Source organism: Larus michahellis, chromosome 10 (assembly GCF_964199755.1).
Source record: "Larus michahellis chromosome 10, bLarMic1.1, whole genome shotgun sequence".
NCBI classification, from domain to species: domain Eukaryota; kingdom Metazoa; phylum Chordata; class Aves; order Charadriiformes; family Laridae; genus Larus; species Larus michahellis.
This window is the reverse complement of record NC_133905.1, coordinates 24,172,865-24,190,240: the sequence shown is the minus strand read 5'-3', so window position 1 is coordinate 24,190,240 and position 17,376 is coordinate 24,172,865. Positions and strand designations below refer to the sequence as shown.

Here is a 17,376-nt window from a genome sequence, read left to right as displayed (position 1 = left end):
GTAGAGTGGAGGGTAATGGCACGTGAAGCAAACGGCTGGCAATTCCAGCAGAGGTGCGATCTGGGGTATATCCTAGGCACAAAATGTGTTCACTTTCCGAACACAGGAGTTACGCGTACGGGGTAGCTGCAAAGGGAGTGGGAATAAGCTGTTCTGCGCAACTAGCGCAGAACAAGAAGTAAAAGCCTTAAATTTAAGGAAGACTTGAATTCTTTTGTGCCTGTATGGCTATATGAACGCAGGAATAAATTGTCCAGGAAGGTTATGAAACCTCACAGAAGCTTCATAAGATTAGTTTACACAAACCTCTGTGAGGGCTGGTTTAGCCAGAGCTGATCATACCTTGGGGTAATAAATAAGCCAGATGGTCTTACAAGGTTCCTTCCTGACATGGTTTTTATGAACCTCTGGAAATTTCCTGCAAATTACTAGCATGTTGACGTTTTCTGTACATGTCATATTACAACAAGGTTGTTAGCGGCTACTGTTTTGGCTGCTAAAAATAATACGCCGTTGATAGCTGGTCATCTGGGATATTGTAGCATGAAACCTTCCTTCTGATCCTTGAGAACTGCCCAGAGAGACAGTCTCTTACGGGGTGCTGTACTGACTTCTCGCTTTTTTCCTTCATCTCTGACCAACATAAACTGGCCCTGTTTAGACCTCCTGCTGGGAGCGCAGGCAGGCAGGACTTGAGGAAACTGGGCCTTAGAAAAATAGGAACCTAGTGCAGTTCAGAGAGGGACGGTAAGGGTCCCTGCAGCGAAGGGATTTCGGGGGATGTAGCGATATAGTAAAAGTGATGGGACTTTCCCTGTGGTATTAGCAGAAATGTTAATAGATCATTTGTTAATAGGTGTGGTAGCCAGAGTACAAGCCTGACCTGGAGTAGTTAGTTCCCTTCCCTTACTGAGTGTCTTTCAGTCGGTGACTCAGTTTGGGCCAAAAGAGTGCAGATGTACTTTTTTTTTTTTCAGTCTCTGTTGTAGTGTATCTTGCCTATGTATAGCTGCGGGGGGTGTGACAGCGATTTTATTTGAGGGTTTTTCTTCCTGTCTCTTACAAAGCTACATGAGTCCCGATGTTGCTTCGGGTAAGGAGATGAGTGACAGCTTTGAAGGAGCAATAGGAAGTGGAAAACAAGAAGGAAAGTCCGCGAAGAAGCATAAGAAATCTACCCGCGCTCGTTCACGCCAGGAGAAGTCCAGCAGACCAAAACTGACCATATTAAATGTAGGTACAACCTCTTGGAGGGTAACTGTAGGATTCCTTTGGCTTTGCCAGAAGTAACTGTGGTTAATCTTTGCCTGCAGGTTTGTAACACAGGGGATAAGATGGTGGAGTGCCAGCTTGAAACACACAATCACAAAATGGTGACTTTTAAGTTCGATTTGGATGGGGACGCGCCAGAGGAAATTGCTACTTACATGGTAGGACTCGGCGATGCGGCTGCCCGCAGTCTCTGAATGCACCAAGTTGCTTCAGGCAACACGTTCTCACGTGCGCTTGTTGACCGAGCTGACTGGTAGCCATGGAATGGGGCATTAATTGAAACATTACTGTTTTCCTCTTTATTTTGGTGTGGCCTTATAGGTAGAGAATGAATTCATCTTGCAGAGTGAAAAAGAGACATTTATTGAACAAATGAAAGATATTATTGATAAAGCAGAAGATATGCTCAGTGAAGATACAGAAGGAGAACGAAGTTCTGATCAGGGAACGAGTCCCCAGCAAGATACCGATAGGCTGGAAATGAACGAGGTAAGAAATGTTAAATAAAGATTTCTGATTTGATTCTTTTTTCTTAACAACCAGTTACTGTAAACTAGTTTTATGTGCTGTATTAGGGGAAAAAAAAAAAAATTTGTAGCTAGAAAAACAATGCTTTTATTCCATTAAGGCTTACTACATGAGTGCTCCTTGGAATGATGCTCCTCTTGCATTGATACGAGACAGATAATTCTTCAATTGTTTTCGTTTAATTTTTTCAACAGGAGAAGCGGCAGTCTCAGATGAAGACACCCGTGTATCAACAAAATGGTAACTGTGCCTTTGAATACAGACTTCGTCTCAGGCTTTAAGGGAGGGATGAGTTTATGCAGAAGTTTGCTAGACTCAGGAGGAAAGCTACCAGTTGCCGGTGGTTGGAGATACATCTAGAAATATGGGTAAACAGTGGTCCCTGCTGCCGGCAGCCTGGAAGATGGCAGGGCTAACCTGCATGAGCCTAACACCTGGGGACGTTTAGGGAAGCCCCGAATTCCACCCGCTGATCATCAGCGGTGGAAAAGTCAAGCCGGTACGGGCGAGCATACTCTTTTCACAACAATAATTAACGTTTGCAAGAGAAAGCTAAAAGATTGTCTTTGCGTTGGTAATGTAATTGAAATTTCGAACTCAAAGTTTTCACCTACTTTGGTATCGGCGGGGGACAGATCTTGGCCTTAACACAATCGTTTCTTACCGGTTTTACAGACAAACGGAATAGGAAGGGAATTGGCCCTTGACTCCCTCCGTAATGCGCGCTGGTGGGAAAAAATGAAACCTCTGCTGAAAGAACCATCATTTTCAAAATTCTTGTTACTGCATGTCTATTTGTTCCGTGCTGCTGGGGGAAGAAGGATAATTTAAAACTTCTTTGACAAGTGCAGAAACTGGGAATCCTCCAAACTAGGCTTTCTGCTCAAAAGATCTGCTTTATTTTTTGCCTGTAAATGTCATGTAATGTCAGTACACCTTTTTTAACATAACATTTGTATTTCTACTAATGAAAGTCACAAAGCGTGTATAGTTCTGGTTTGCCATTTACATATGCCAGGCTTTGAGATAAGATGTGGAAGGAAATATTAGCTAGAAAACTTCCAACATGGAAAAGTTAAGCTGCATAAACCTTACAAAGTGAACAGATTTTTCATCGTGAGAAAACTGTCCACAGTACCGTTAATAAAATTTTCCTGTCTGTAACTATCGCCCTTCTAAAAGTATTGAACACTTGAAAATAATTTTTCAAGTAACTTAAAATATGTGGCAGAATTGGGAGGAGTCACCGTCTCCCTTCCAGAAGGGATGAGAATCGAATTAGGAGCCATTGATTTAATCTTGGCTAGTACTGCAGAAGTTCTGGTTTTCTCTCTAAACATAGAAATTAAGGCTAGGTTTTGACAGATGATCTGGAATGAACGGAAACTATTGTGTTTACTTTTTATTTTCTTGTCATCTCTAGTTTTGCATACTGGAAAAAGGTGGTTTATTATATGTCCTGTTGTGGAAAACCCTACTACTGATGCACCAGAATTTTCTCCACCGGTACCTCAGAGTACACAGCAGTCCGAAGGGCCAGGTATTTACAAACTTCATAGAAAACGTTTTCTTCTCTGAAGCTGCTGTGTCATCTCTCTTCTGTTCTCACCTGTTTTAATTGGGGTTGCTTCACTTCGTTTAGTTGGAGGAAGAAAATGATGAATTTTAAGTCACGCGTTTAAGTGTATTCCTGGTATTGAATCAAATTAGGAATGTTTATTTGAGTTTCAGGAAGGTCTCAGTATTTTAACTCTGCCTTACGCTGTAAGGTAGGTAAGTTGTAGTCACTGCTGTTACAGAACCCCAGACTGGCAGGGGTGGGAAGGGCCCTCTGGAGATGATCGCGTCCAACCCCCTGCCACAGCAGGGTCACCCAGAGCAGGTGGCACAGGAACGCCTCCAGGCGGGGTTGGGATGTCTCCAGAGACGGAGACTCCCCCACCTCTCTGGGCAGCCTGTGCCAGGGCTCTGCCACCCTCACAGCAAAGAAGTTCCTCCTCAGGTTTAGGTGGAACTTCCCATGCTCAAGTTTGTGTCCGTTACCTCTTGTCCTGTCCCTGGGCACCACTGAAAAGAGTTTGAACCCTTCCTCTTGACACCCGCCCTTTAGCTATTGCTGAGCATTGATGAGACCCCCTCTCAGTCTTCTCTTCTCCAGGCTGAACAGACTCAGGTCTCTCAGCCTCTTCTCATCAGAGAGATGCTCCAGTTCCCTAATCATCTTTGTAGCCTCTGCTGGACTCTCCGGTAGTTCCATGTCTTTATGGAACTGGGGAGCCCAGAACTCCACTGTTCTAATAAGCAGTGTCTTTTCAGTGAAATTTTCTTGCATAACCTGCAATTTTAGGTTCTAATTTGACTCGTATAACAGTTATTTTCTCAAAGGAAGCACTAATGGGTTACAACTAGATGTGGTTATCACTGCAGCTGTCCAGGAGGTTTTGCAGTGACTTTCTTTCTTTCCAGGTGGCTCATTAAAAACTTTCCTGATGTTTGTGCTCTTTCTAGACCTGGAACAGTCGGATGATCAGCAAGTGAGCTCTGCCGTGATGGATCCGCCTGGTCTCTTAGCTGGTCAGCAGCCTCCCCTGCAAGCGGGGGTCTGTGACAGCCCCATTGGAGCCCCTCCCTCTTTGGCGCAAGTTCCTGCTGCCGCATCCTCCGCTGGCTTACCGAGCCAGGCCGAGTTTCCAGCTCCAGTGCTCCCGGGATCTGCTCCAAATACCCTGGAGCCGGTGGCTGCTAATGGGGGTCAGTATTCTCCACGGAAGGCGGCGATGCCCGCCCCGCCGGGTGCTCCTGCCCCCCGTGCCGCCATGCTGGAGGAGCCATCTGAGGCCGCCCCGGCTCCCCCGCACCGCCAGCCGCAGGCCGACGAGGGCACGTGTGTCCCTGACGTGGAGATAGCGTGTTGCAGCGTTGGGCCGCACCAGTCCGTCCCGGCAGAGCTCTGCCCGCTCCCCGTGCTCCCGGACGCCATTGTTTTGGAGCGGCAGCCTGCGGCCCAGGTCCCCCACCTGCCCGAGGCCGGCCAGCCCGGCATGGTGCAGCACTCCTTCGTGAGCCAGGCCTTCCCCCCGGCCGATCCGCTGGCTCTGGCGGGCTCTCAGCTCCAGAGCCCCACTCAGGCGGCGGTGGCCGCGTCCCAGCCGCAGGCCGTGCTGTCCCAGGCGCAGCCCGTGGCCTGCCCTGGCGTGGGCATCGGCCTGCTGCAGCCCAGCACCGCCGAGTCCGACGGAGAGGGACCGCCCCGGGTGGACTTCGTTGACAACACGATAAAAAGCCTTGATGAGAAACTGCGCAACTTGCTTTACCAGGAGTACGTTCCTACTTCTTCTGCATCAGCAGGGACTCCGGACACCTCTGTCCCGTTAGAACAGGGCGACAGTGAATTTAACTTGCCACCTTTTCCCGAAGATCAAGTTCCCACGCTGGCGTTGGATTTGAGAGAACCCGGCCATAGTGCTGCGGATACAGGCCAGGAGGTGAAAGCTGCTGCCGAGGCCCAGCCGGTGCCACCCGTACCCTCTGAGATGTGCCCCTACCCAACGCGGGTGAGTCCAGCCACAACTCTGCCCTTTACACCCCCAAATCCAGCTGCTGGCAACAGCAGCACAGCCCAGAACCAGCGACCCTGTGGTGGGACGTGTACAGATTTCTCGCTTCTCCAAATATTTTACGCTTCTGCTCAGGGGCATATTACCTTCTGGCTGTTGACTGCTTTCCAGTGTGAAAGTTCTCTCAGATTTTGACTTTGTCAGCTGCATACCAACTCACTTTACATAAATGCTTGTTAGTGAAAGACAAATTTTTCCTTTGGGTTTAAAAGCGATATCTTAATTCATTTTCCTCCTCACGTGTCTTGTTTCCAAAGCAGGCAGAAATGTGGTAATTTTTTTTTCTGGTTCAAGAGTGTAGAACACAAGGGGTATAGTTATTCAAGTGCTGATGCTTCAGTAGGGATTTTTTTCATTTATATATAAATTGATAGCAGTGATCAAGCCTACCTTCCAAGTCAGTCTGAATAAAACAAACACTTTGGGAGCCTTTGCTTTGTTCAAGTGCTGCAGTTAAAGGCAGACACTCCGTAGGTCAAAGCTTGCTCTGCTTCCAGTAATGATTTCTTTTGTCTTCCCCTGAACTTGGCAGAGCAAGACTTCACTGGGAAGCGTCTAAGGAAAGCTGGAGCAGGTGCTCTGGGCGCTCTTCACTTGGTGTCTCAGTTGTGCGCCTGCGCTGCATTCTTTCAGATAAAATCATGTTTATTAAATTCAATAGATTCGCAGCACTTGCTGCTAGAAGATCAGCGTATATCTTGCTTGAAAAGTAGCATTTCTGGAGGTAATTCCATCACGCTAGCAGGGATGATGAGGCTGTGCTGGGTGGTGTCAGCTGGATGAACTCTGTCAACTGCTTCAAAGATGTTACAGGAAAGACGGCTGCACTTGAGGAACTCTTTAGAGCATATTGTTTAAAATAAATTACTTTCTACAGCAGATGAAATTCTCTCTCTGTGAAAGGTGTTGTGTCTCTCCAGTAATTTGAATTTGTCCCATTAAAATCTGTGCCAGTAAGAAAAGAGAGACGTAGAATTTCTGAAGACAGACACACAGATGAAGAATGTACAGCCTGGCTGGAAAAGCAAACCAGAACAAAAACCCAAACTGATATGTATAACTTTTACTATATATATATAATATAAAATATACTATAAATATAATAAATAAAATACATATAAATATAATAAATAAAATACTTTTAAAATATAGTCTATATATAATTTTTATCCTGTTTTTAGTAACTTAGGCTGCAGTTCCCTCTTTGACGCTGCCACTGCTTTTTTAATTCCAAGGGAGGAAAAAAAATGGAGGAGTTGAAGGAAAAGCTAGGTGGCCACCTCCACAGACACCATAAAATAGTTTAATATTGCACAATAGCGTGAAGGCAGAGAGGGAGAGAAGAGGGAAGGAGAATGCGTTGCCTTTCTGCCCTGTGCGCACGACTGAAATTCTTTTTCTTTTTACTTTTTACCGAATGTTCGAAAAGTCGGAGGTCACTGGCATCGGGGCTCGTTCCTCAGAAGCGAGAGGTGGGTCAGCAAGCAGAAAAGGTAATGCACCTTTCGGTGATGAACGGCAGTGATGCAGCTGTACTTGTGTGTGGTCCTCTGCTCCGGTGTCCCCTCGCTGCTCACCCTTCTGGTTACCTGCAGAGAATGCCCAGCGCAGGGCATTTCTCATCCTATTTGTAATACAACTAATATTAAACATCTCACTTCTGGCAAGCTTCCTAGAAAGAAACTGCCTCCGTAAATATGTAATACCTGTCTGTGGTGTAGGTATGGGGCATTCACATGGAAGGCCACGTTCCCAATAATAAATTCCCAGTGCCCTTAAAATGTCCGTTGGATTTTCTGGGTTTCCTAAAAATGTGTTGCCAAAAATAACATGCTTGAGGGTGCACCCTTGGGGGGAAGCCTGTAAGATTTTCAACGAAGTCCCATGGAGAACTGGTAAAGAGTACTTCTCTTTAGGTACTTGTAGATAGAATGGCACTTTCCCTAATGACATAGTAGGAACCATGGTGAGAAACTGGGTATTTATCACACTCCATTTAGCTGTCTTGGAAGTCATGAGAAGCTTTAAGGGCTGAAGAACCCAAAACTGCTCCTGCTGTCATGGGTTGGGTTGGGGAGGGTTTATAATATATATTTTTTTGAGATTGTCGTGGCAAAGCTGGCTGCCAGGTTTGTGCAGCAGCGTAGATCGTTCTTGTCCCGGTGGACGTGGATCGTCCACTGCTCCTAGGTCAGTGCGAGAGGGGAAAGCTGTAGGTGGGTAGCCTGTGTTCATCTGCTCGCCACGGAGGAGGGTGTGCAAGTGGAGTGTAGCACTGGTCGTAAAATTGATGAATCTTAGATACCATCAAGCAGTGATGTATTTCACCATTTCAGAGCTACGTAGTGACAGATTTTTGCCTTATGTTCGCTCTGTGCGAAGTGCCGTAAGAAAGCAGCAGTCTGCTTGCCTTTATTGGTTTAACTTCCACACCAGTTTCCCGGTTGTGAAATAATTGTGTCTTGATTACCGCCACTGATATTTTGCTTCTTGTGTGCTTCTGTGGGCCAAGTGGCCATCTCTGGAGCTTATAATTTCCACTTCCAGCGATGTGCGCTGAATTTCTCAGGCACTTCTAACTGTCGGTGTCAGTATCTGTCAAGTGAACAGTGTGAAATACCTGTCCATCTGTGGTCAACTGCAGCATTTTGTGTGCATGAGTAGCCGAGACAATTACTTCTTTGAGACATCAAGAACACGCTAGTAATGCAGGCCCAATGTACCGCGCAGGTTTCATTCTTCTGGTTTTCTCCCTAAAAATTTTCAACTGGTTAATGAAATTCCACACTCCTATTGGTATTTGAATTCCCTAAATCAATAGATTGAAGAGCAAAACATTTTATATTGTCATTGATATTGCCTCCCCTAATTTTGTATTACAAAAATGGGATATTTAAATTATTCTTCCGTGCTACGTTTTATCACACTTCAGTTTAACGCAGTTAACACGCTAGCTTTTACTATACTAAAGCATTCCAAAAGTGAATTATTTTTTTTTCCAACTTGTAAAACAGGTTCAGCTGCCAGCATCACTTCAGCTCCTGCCGCTACAGCAAAAGGCCTCCTTCAGGTGAGCCGAAACCGGGAGCCGTTTTATACTTGATAGGTACAGCTACTTTCAAAACTAATCTCCATTATTTTCACCAGGTTGCACCTACATCGTCACGCATAACTAAACAGATGGAAACTTCTAAAAGGAGCGAGAAGGCAAAGACTGTGACTTCGTCGGCACACACAGATAGTGTAACGCAGATATCTACAGCAGATGGGGTGATAAATAACCTTCAAAGGGATGACTCTCTAGACTCTGGTTCCTATGGAAAACAGGCTGAACCTCATGATAGCGGTACACCAGCCAAAACTATTGGCAGGTTTTCAGTGATCAGCACGCAAGATGAATTAACTTTAACAGCACCACACTGCTTAAGGTTCTCGGCACCCCCAGATGTCTATTTGGATGAGCTCCCTTCCAGCCCTGACCTGAAGACGGCTGTCCGACGGGTGCAGACAGCCTCTTCCGTCGATGTCCTCTGTGACCAGGGTTCGAGTGATTCTGCCGATGAGCCTTTCCATCAGCAGCCGGCGGCTGCTGCCCAGCTCTCCCCCCCGAGCAGCAGCGCAGCCACTGACTTAATTAAAAAAGCAGCTGCTTTCCTGCAAAGATCTGGCAAAGCTAGCTCGCCAGGCCTCGATTCACCTAACGGGCAAGGAACAAAAATTCCCACCATCAACATAACGTCTTTCCACTCGCAGTCGTCGTACATGAGCAGCGACAACGACTCGGAATTTGAAGATGCAGATATGAAGAAAGAATTGCAGAACCTGAGAGAAAAGTACGTCGGGTTTGCAAACAGCGCTAGGGAAGCTTGTGTTCAGATACCTGGGCAGCGTCTCTGCATATGATGAGCCAATATGTGGTTTTCATCGCTGTAATGAGTAAACAGGTTCTGGGCAAATTGGGCATCGCCCGGACCTTTCCCCAAATGTCACACTGCATCCTTTTAGGCGTCACTTTGTTTGTTAATTCCATTTAGAAGAATAATTCAATAATAACTTTTTTAAACATCAAAACACGTCTGCTGCGATGTCTGGTTTCCGTACTGAAAAGCTATGTCGATACGGCAGCGAACAAGAGCACCTGTGGTGCACGTGACAGGAGGTTCCCGCGTGGACACTACTTAAGGCAGCATAAAAATAATCTGGATGCCTGCGTAGACAGCTGCCACAGTGTTCTCTCGGTGCCCTTCTCTGCAGGGGTGATGCAGACTATGGGGCCTACAGACCCATCCCTGTTCCCAGACTCACTTTTATGGTAGATAACTGAGCATCCGTTAGGCAGGCAAGACCCTCGCTCTGCCTCCCGTCGGGTCTCTCATCAAGTCACTGGTCCAGTCTCAGCGGGAGGCTGGGCGAGGCTGGCAGGAGCCCATTGTGCTGCCAGTCCTGAGAGCCACCTGCTTTAAGTTTGAATATTTTCTTTCTTTCCTGGCAGGTGATGGGTAAAAACTAGTATTAGATGCTAGTTTAACCAAATGCTAAACTTTATGGTATAATGGTTTTACCGAATACAGATGATGCATCTTTTTAAAACAGCAGTACCTTTAAGCTGCCTTCATGGCATCGTGAAATCCGCATTATGAATAAGGTAATGATTCATGTACTAATGGAATTTTTATGGGAAGCGGTTTTGCCTTTCCTCATGTTGAACTCCTCCAAACTGATGTACGTGCCTTGAGACTTAACTCTTTTGAAAACCACTGGTTTGAAGAGATAAATTCTGGAATAGTTTGGAGTTCCTGTCAGATCTCATGTCAAAATCCGTTGGCTTTACTGAGGATGTTGAATTCTGTCTTATAAGTGAATATTTGAGAAGTCAGTCACCACGTTTGCCGGGTAGATTGCTAAAACTTCACATACTTTTGGATGAGCAGTTGATTGTTTTATAACCAAAGACTGTTTTGTTTCTTTTTTTGCAACTAATTATGCTGTCAAGATGTGATGCTTTTTCAACTACATCGCTAGCGGAGTTCTCTATTTATTTTTTTTTTATGTTTAGGCATATGAAAGAAATTGCTGAACTGCAGACTCAGCAGAAGAACGAGATAGAGGCACTGTATATTCGCTTAGGGAAGCCCCTTCCTCCCAACCTGGGGTTCCTGCACTCAGCCCCACCAAGCGGCCGTCGCCGAAGAACCAGCAAAAATAAATTGAAAGGTGGAAAACTATTAAACCCTCTGGTCCAGCAGCTCAGGAGTGGAACGTCAGGCACAAGTAGGTACACCCAGTTGCTTTCGATATGCCTGTTGTTGGTGTCCGGTGTGGTTCCGCTGTGCGATTGCACGCACTGCAGGAAAGGCACTTTAATTTTGATTGGTTTTAATACTATGACTCAAGTTTGCGTACTGCGAGCTGGTTTTGAAGCGGGGCATCCTTTGGGACAGGCTTATTACAGCTGGCCATGCAGACTTCTCTGCATCGGTTACAACGCTTGGCGGAGAAACAATATTCCGCTTTCATTTGGAGTCCAGCCTGGTTACATTTTCTCATCCTTTCTCCAAATGCAATTTATTGATGTTTGTATTCACTTCTTAGGGGCTGTTACCCGCTATTGATTATGTGCTGTCTCTTGTTGACGCTGTTTATTTTTTCCTACAAGGTACCGTATAAATAAGATCGGATTGCATTTGCTCCCCCAAAGGATGGGAGGTAAAAACAGTTATAAAAGTGTGATGGATGCTTTGACCATCTGAAATAGTTTGAGATTTTTCAAACAGTAGCACAGTCTTGAGTCATCGGAAAATATAAAGATATGATTCAGCTGGGAAATGTTGGTATACACCAGTACCTATTTCTTTGGCAAAATGTAGAATAGAACGTGAATAATTTTTCTTCAACTTATAGGTCACGCTGTTATTTAGAGGAGCAGCAGCACTTCAGCATTAACCCTGTATTTCAAACTCGGTAGCTCTTGTTTTCAGAGATACTGCATCATACATCCACTTTGAGTTTCATTGCATCAATCTTCATTACAGACAGAGAGTTTTGGAGGTTTTTGCTTTTAATTAAGGATTTCAACTGAGATAGGAAAAGCAAAGCTATTCAGAGGCAAGATGTTCTGTGATCCATCATGAATCTCGGTGTTCTTGCCTGTGGGAACTGAAGCCATGCTCAGTGCTTTATCCCTCTGTAGCTGCTGCGTGGCTGGCACGCAGAGGTTTTACTTCCTTTCCTTGTGATGGTATGTTCTCAATGTCCGATATCCTTGGCCCAGTCAGTTTCCAGTTTGTTCTTGGGTTCTCTCTAGCCATTTTTCCCCCTGTCTCTTCACAAAACCCTCATCTGCCTCCGCTCACGGATCTTGGCTCATATCAGTATGCTACCCTAGTCCAAAGAATTTAAGCTTATTTCTGCATAAAATGCCCCAATTCTCCTTTTTTTTTTCTTTTCCTGTCACCTTCAGTTGGAGAACAGAAATCTGCTCAGTCAGAGTGACGCCTGGCTGCGTGCTTTCCTGCATATGTTTCTTCTGTGATATTTTCCAGTTTTTTGAGGCACTGTGTACAGTTCACATTATCTTCGAGAATCTGTATTCGTGCCTGAGTCTTCTCAGCCTTGACTATGTAGGTTCCTCATTTTTTGGCCTTCCTAGGTCCTTTCTCGGGGACCAAGGGCAGGCAGTTTCTAAGACGGTTACTGATATCATTGTCATTTCCACGGTTAGATGCTTTTGCTGATAAATCCATGGAACAAATGATTACAAAGACATTCTGGTGGTAAGGCCTCTTTACCTGGGATATCCATTTAGGTAGATATATACATACAGATACTTATATATAGACATGTATCTATGTATATATAGATAGTTATAAATTTTTATTTATTTTTATTTCTTTTTATTTTAACCTTTTATTTCTCTCCATTTGCTTCCTTTCACCTTTCGTGTTTGAGAGCAAACCTACGCGTTCTGCTTAGTTATCCCATGCGTTCATCCTCCTACTCGGGCACTTCTGCAGCTCTCGCTTTATCTCAGCAGTCCTCCTTCGTAGAGTCATAGAATCATAGGGTGGGAAGGGCCCTCTGGAGATGATCCCGTCCAACCCCCTGCCAGAGCAGGGTCACCCAGAGCAGGTGGCACAGGAACGCCTCCAGGCGGGGTTGCGATGTCTCCAGAGATGGAGACTCCCCCACCTCTCTGGGCAGCCTGTGCCAGGGCTCTGCCACCCTCACAGCAAAGAAGTTCCTCCTCAGGTTTAGGTGGAACTTCCCATGCTCAAGTTTGTGCCCGTTACCCCTTGTCCTGTCCCCGGGCACCACGGAGAAGAGCCTGGCCCCATCCTCCTGACACCCCCCCTTTCGGTATTTATAAGCGTTGATAAGGTTCCCCCTCAGTTGTCTTCTTTCCAGACTGAAGAGACCCAAATCCCTCAGCCTTCCTTCATCAGAGAGGTGTTCCAGTCCCCTCAGCATCTTGGTAGCCCTTTGCTGTCCCCTCTCCAGCAGTTCCCTGTCCCTCTTGAACCAGGGAGCCTGGAACTGGACAAAGTACTGCAGATGTGGCCTCCCCAGGGCAGAGCAGAGGGCGAGGATGACCTCCCTCCACCTGCTGGCCACACTCTTCTTGATGCCCCCCAGGATGCCATTGGCCTTCTTGGGCACAAGGGCACATTGCTGGCTCATGGTCACCCTGTTGTCCGCCAAGACTCCCAGGTCTCTTTCCACCGAGCTGCTCTCCAGCAGGTCACCCCCAACCTGTCCTGGTGCAGGGGGTTATTCCTCCCCAGGTGCAGCACCCTGCACTTGCCCTGGTTGAATTTCCTCCTCCTTGGGATGTCCTGGCTCCAGCCTTTCTGAAAAATGCAGAAAATAATAAAAATGAAGCCTGCACCATAAGCTTCTTGGAGAAACTGGATTTGCCGTTGCATGTGTTTTGTTCGTTTGCTCTTTCAGGTAATCTTTCAGACTCTAAAGACTCACCCCACAAAGAAACAGCTAAACCTCAGTCTGGATCTCCCGAAGCAGCAGCAGTAACCTCCCCTGCCCTGGCCACCTTCGGGAAGGCTGTTCAGACGCAGCAGCCGTGCTCCGTCAAAGCCTCCTTGTCTTCTGACATCTGCTCCGGCTTAGGCCCCGAAGGAGGAGACGCCAACGCAAGCTCTGGCCAAGGTGATTTTTTTCATACCGGCTGTTCGGCATGTCTTCCAGCACATGCTAAAATTAGTTCGCTTCCCTTATGCTTGAACTTTTTAGGAGTGGATTTCACTTCTAGTGATATAGGAACAGGAACCTTTGGCAATCCAAACTGCTGGCTTACCTTTTAAAAAGATGGTTGCAGTGTTGTCAGAAAAACAAAAGTAAAGTATCTTAGCAAGTGTTAAGAGTAAACAGCCGAGAAGGCATGCTGATTTTTAGGAAGTAAATACCTTTTATTTTTGCCGGCAGTGGCTTTATACTGACACCTTTTCTGGAGTCTGCCTTATAGATTTCTGAGGAAAAAGAAAGGAAAACAAAAAAAGATATAGAAGGATGGGAGATTGCCTCCCTTGGTTCATTTTGGGCTTCTTTTTTTTAGCCCCTTGATACTTGTAGACCCAGAGTTCCTCATTCTAAACCACTAAACTATCTTGAGTGTGAGGGCGGGGGGGAAAACCGAAAAGGAAAAGGAAAAGAAAAGCAAAACCAGAGAACCAAGTTATGTCTCCTTTATCTAAAGGGTTAACTTTGTGCATGATTCTGGAGTCCCAGCTAAATGACTGTCGATTGGCTGTGTTCCCCCGTCCCGACCTCTGGTACTTCTGTGTATTGCACACCTCCGTAGGCTTTGACTGATCTTGTTGCCATGCATATTGGAAGTTATAACGATGATTAAAATACCTTCCTCTCATTGCACATCCTGCCAAACTAATCTACAAAATATCTATCTGTTCTCTTCTGCTGTTATTGCATCCTTTGTGTACGGTCAATTAACTTACTCCTCTTTGGCAAAGTTAAAATGGAGATGTGGATGTTTAACTAACAAAGCTGATTTGACTGATGGTATAGGACATCTGATCACAGCTACTTGTACTTTATAAGTGTCTTTGTTTTCTTCCCTTTATATTCATTTGCAGGCTGGACGGTTTTCCACCAAACGTCTGAGAGAGTGACCTATAAATCTAGTAGCAAACCTCGTACCAGATTCCTCAGTGGACCTGTGTCTTTGTCCATCTGTTTGTATTTGTTCTTTTGTATTTTATCACAGTCCATCTTTCTTTTACCCCCTTTTTCCAGTTCCATATTTTATATCTCTAATATGTTTGGCAGGATGCCCCTTTTTCTGAACCATCTTTTCTTTCTTTTTATCTTTCTTTTGAGTAATCATCATGAACACACCTTATTTATATTAATTTTCCATATGAAAGCTTTTTTTGCACTGCTTTTGGCTCGTGCCTGGGCACCAAAAGCATGTGTGGAAGATCTCATCATTTATTATATAGCCTTATGGTAAATTTTACCCTGGACTTATCAAAGCTTTTGTACTTTGTGATTTCTGTTGAAATAATTTCATTTGCAATGTGGCAAATATACATGTCTGCTGTCCCGGTTCCAGCGACAACCAAAAGAAATCCGTCCTTCTGTAGACGAATGGTCTCTTTCACACATGTTTGGACTATGAAGACATGCATGTAGCAAGCTGATACAATACTAGAAGGTCACTGGAGGGTATAACTTCCATACAAGGGCTGTATTAACACGATATACAGTACTGTTTATATCCACTCTGTTTTCTTTGATTTTTTTTCCCCGCTCTTTGCATGTGGAAATGCTGAGACAATAGTGCTCCAGCTAGTTCTTTCAAAATCTGCTTTCTAGGTGGGTTTCCCCTGTGCATTCACTTTAATGGCTTTAAGTGAGCAATTTTTTATGTACTCGTAAGCAGCAGGAAGATCTGGTTACTCCGAGGGAGAGTACCATCAACTTTTTGTGTAAGCTGATCTGGCTGAAGCGCTTGACTCAGTTTATTTTCTTATGACCTTATGTGACCTCAGAGATGAAGTCAATTAGCAGTTCACCAAAGCAGAAATAAGTAAAAAGCAATATCAGATTTTCAGATGATACTTTGAAATGGATTGCTAGGAACTAGTATTTTTGGTTTCAAAGAATTGTGCACCTGCTATTTATACCCTATTTGTATGACTTCTAAAGTGATTGGCAATTCAACCAAATGATATCAAGCTATTTAATTAAAAAATTAAGACCTTTTTACCCAATCGTACATGCTGCTTTTTAGGCAAACGGATTTTGCTTGTACAATAAAGATATGTTGTGCTGAACAGGTACTATAGGCCACTTACACATAACATTAGAAAGGCTGATAATGTTCTTGAGAAAGTGTTTGGTTAACGAACTGTTCGTTTGCACTAATATCAGATCTCCTATTGGAGTTCCACGTTGCTTATCGTTATCCCAGTGGTACAGATCAAAGGCACAAGACCACTCAAATACACGCCTCCTAACTTTATGAATAAACAATCTTTTTAAAAATAATCTTGATTTTTTTTTGTTTGTTTTGTTTGAGGTCCCTGAAAGTCCAAGCACCCAGGTTCTCAAAAACTGACGCTTACTGCTCGCCATGCTGAACTTATTATCATGCAAGTTTTTAATGACTATTGAAGTCATGAGACAATTTTGCATTCCGAGATATTTTTATGTATTTTTTTTCTCTGAGAACCTGAGGGGAATTCTCAGTTCACAAATTTTCCCATTTGGTATTATAATGGACATAGTAGTTTCTTCCTCTGCACATGTAATTCCCAGAAGTCGTTTCATTAATCTTTCACAGAATTACTATTCAGTAGGATGCAAAAAGACTGGGAGATGGCAATTAAGAACCAGCATATTAAAAATGTTTGGGTGCATGGATATTGTGAATGAAACCAAGGGAATATGTAAACCCTTCAAATCGTGAAGTTTCCCGGTGCTTAAATAACTCGGCACGACTAATTGCTTTCTGTTCTCAGCCCATATGCTCTCTTCTTGGTTTCTTCTGGGCGCAGTGTTCGGGGAGGAGGTTTGCACTCCCCCGTTTCTGAGTCATACGAGAAGATGGACCGAGTTTCAGGCGCTTAACCCTGACACATCCATCCGAAGCCACCGCCGCTCAGAGAGAGCAGCTCAGTCTCCAGTGCTCTCTCTCACTTGAGTTGTTAGGCAGTTTTCCACAGCTGAATAACTGGTAGGTTTTGCTGGGATAGGAGCTTATTTTAGCTTATTTTCCCAGTGAGTCCAACAGGTTGGTAGCGAGTGTGAAGGGATGAAGATAGGGCAGCTGGGGCTGGGACTGCTGCTGGAAGGATGGCTTCCATCAAGCCGGTATCCAGAGCATCCATGACCATGGACCCCGGGAAAAAATAGTGCTAGATGATGATGGGAATGCCAGCTGGCTTGTGCTCCTTCCCCTCTGGAAGGGACATTGGTTGACCCAGTAAGGAGGCAGAGCCAAGTGTTTGGACTAGGTGCTAAACGTGTTGGCCTCTGTACTGCGTGCTTGAGCAAGGAGAGCGAGTGCCGGGCTGGGTTGGGGCCGTCCAGTGCAGGCAGCTCGGCAGCATGGCCGGGCAGGTCGGGGTCCTGGGGCTGTTCCCCAGGTCAAGGTGTCCCTGGGATTTTTTGTTTGAGAGCTGTTGGGAAAAGTTTTGCTGTATTTGCCAAGGATTTGCCTTCAGAGGGCTGGAGCCCCTCTGCTGTGAGGACAGGCTGAGAGAGCTGGGGGGGTTCAGCCTGGAGAAGAGAAGGCTCCGGGGAGACCTCGGAGCCCCTTCCAGTCCCTAAAGGGGCTCCAGGAAAGCTGGGGAGGGACTCTGGAGCAGGGAGGGGAGCCATGGGACGAGGGGGAAGGGTTTTAACCTGAAAGAGGGGAGATTTAGATGAGATCTGAGGAAGAAATTCTTTGCTGTGAGGGTGGTGAGCCGCTGGCCCAGAG

General features: G+C 45.4%; 1 protein-coding gene across 27 annotated transcripts in view; it reads left to right on the top strand.

Moving 5' to 3' along the window:
- WNK2 (WNK lysine deficient protein kinase 2) overlaps window positions 1–17,376 on the top strand; it is a 123,583-nt gene that overhangs the window by 83,552 nt on the left and 22,655 nt on the right. For 13 of the 27 annotated variants that reach the window (XM_074602984.1, XM_074602977.1, XM_074602983.1 and 10 more), the window contains 12 exons: window positions 1,068–1,233; window positions 1,314–1,430; window positions 1,594–1,761; window positions 1,995–2,040; window positions 3,224–3,340; window positions 4,309–5,354; window positions 6,847–6,910; window positions 8,432–8,487; window positions 8,565–9,250; window positions 10,474–10,688; window positions 13,365–13,580; window positions 14,525–14,623. In XM_074602984.1, coding sequence (XP_074459085.1) covers window positions 1,068–1,233; window positions 1,314–1,430; window positions 1,594–1,761; window positions 1,995–2,040; window positions 3,224–3,340; window positions 4,309–5,354; window positions 6,847–6,910; window positions 8,432–8,487; window positions 8,565–9,250; window positions 10,474–10,688; window positions 13,365–13,580; window positions 14,525–14,623 — 2,996 coding nt within the window. The remainder of the gene's footprint in view (window positions 1–1,067; window positions 1,234–1,313; window positions 1,431–1,593; window positions 1,762–1,994; window positions 2,041–3,223; window positions 3,341–4,308; window positions 5,355–6,846; window positions 6,911–8,431; window positions 8,488–8,564; window positions 9,251–10,473; window positions 10,689–13,364; window positions 13,581–14,524; window positions 14,624–17,376) is intronic. The other 14 variants (XM_074602985.1, XM_074602978.1, XM_074602966.1 and 11 more) reach the window with 3 other exon arrangements.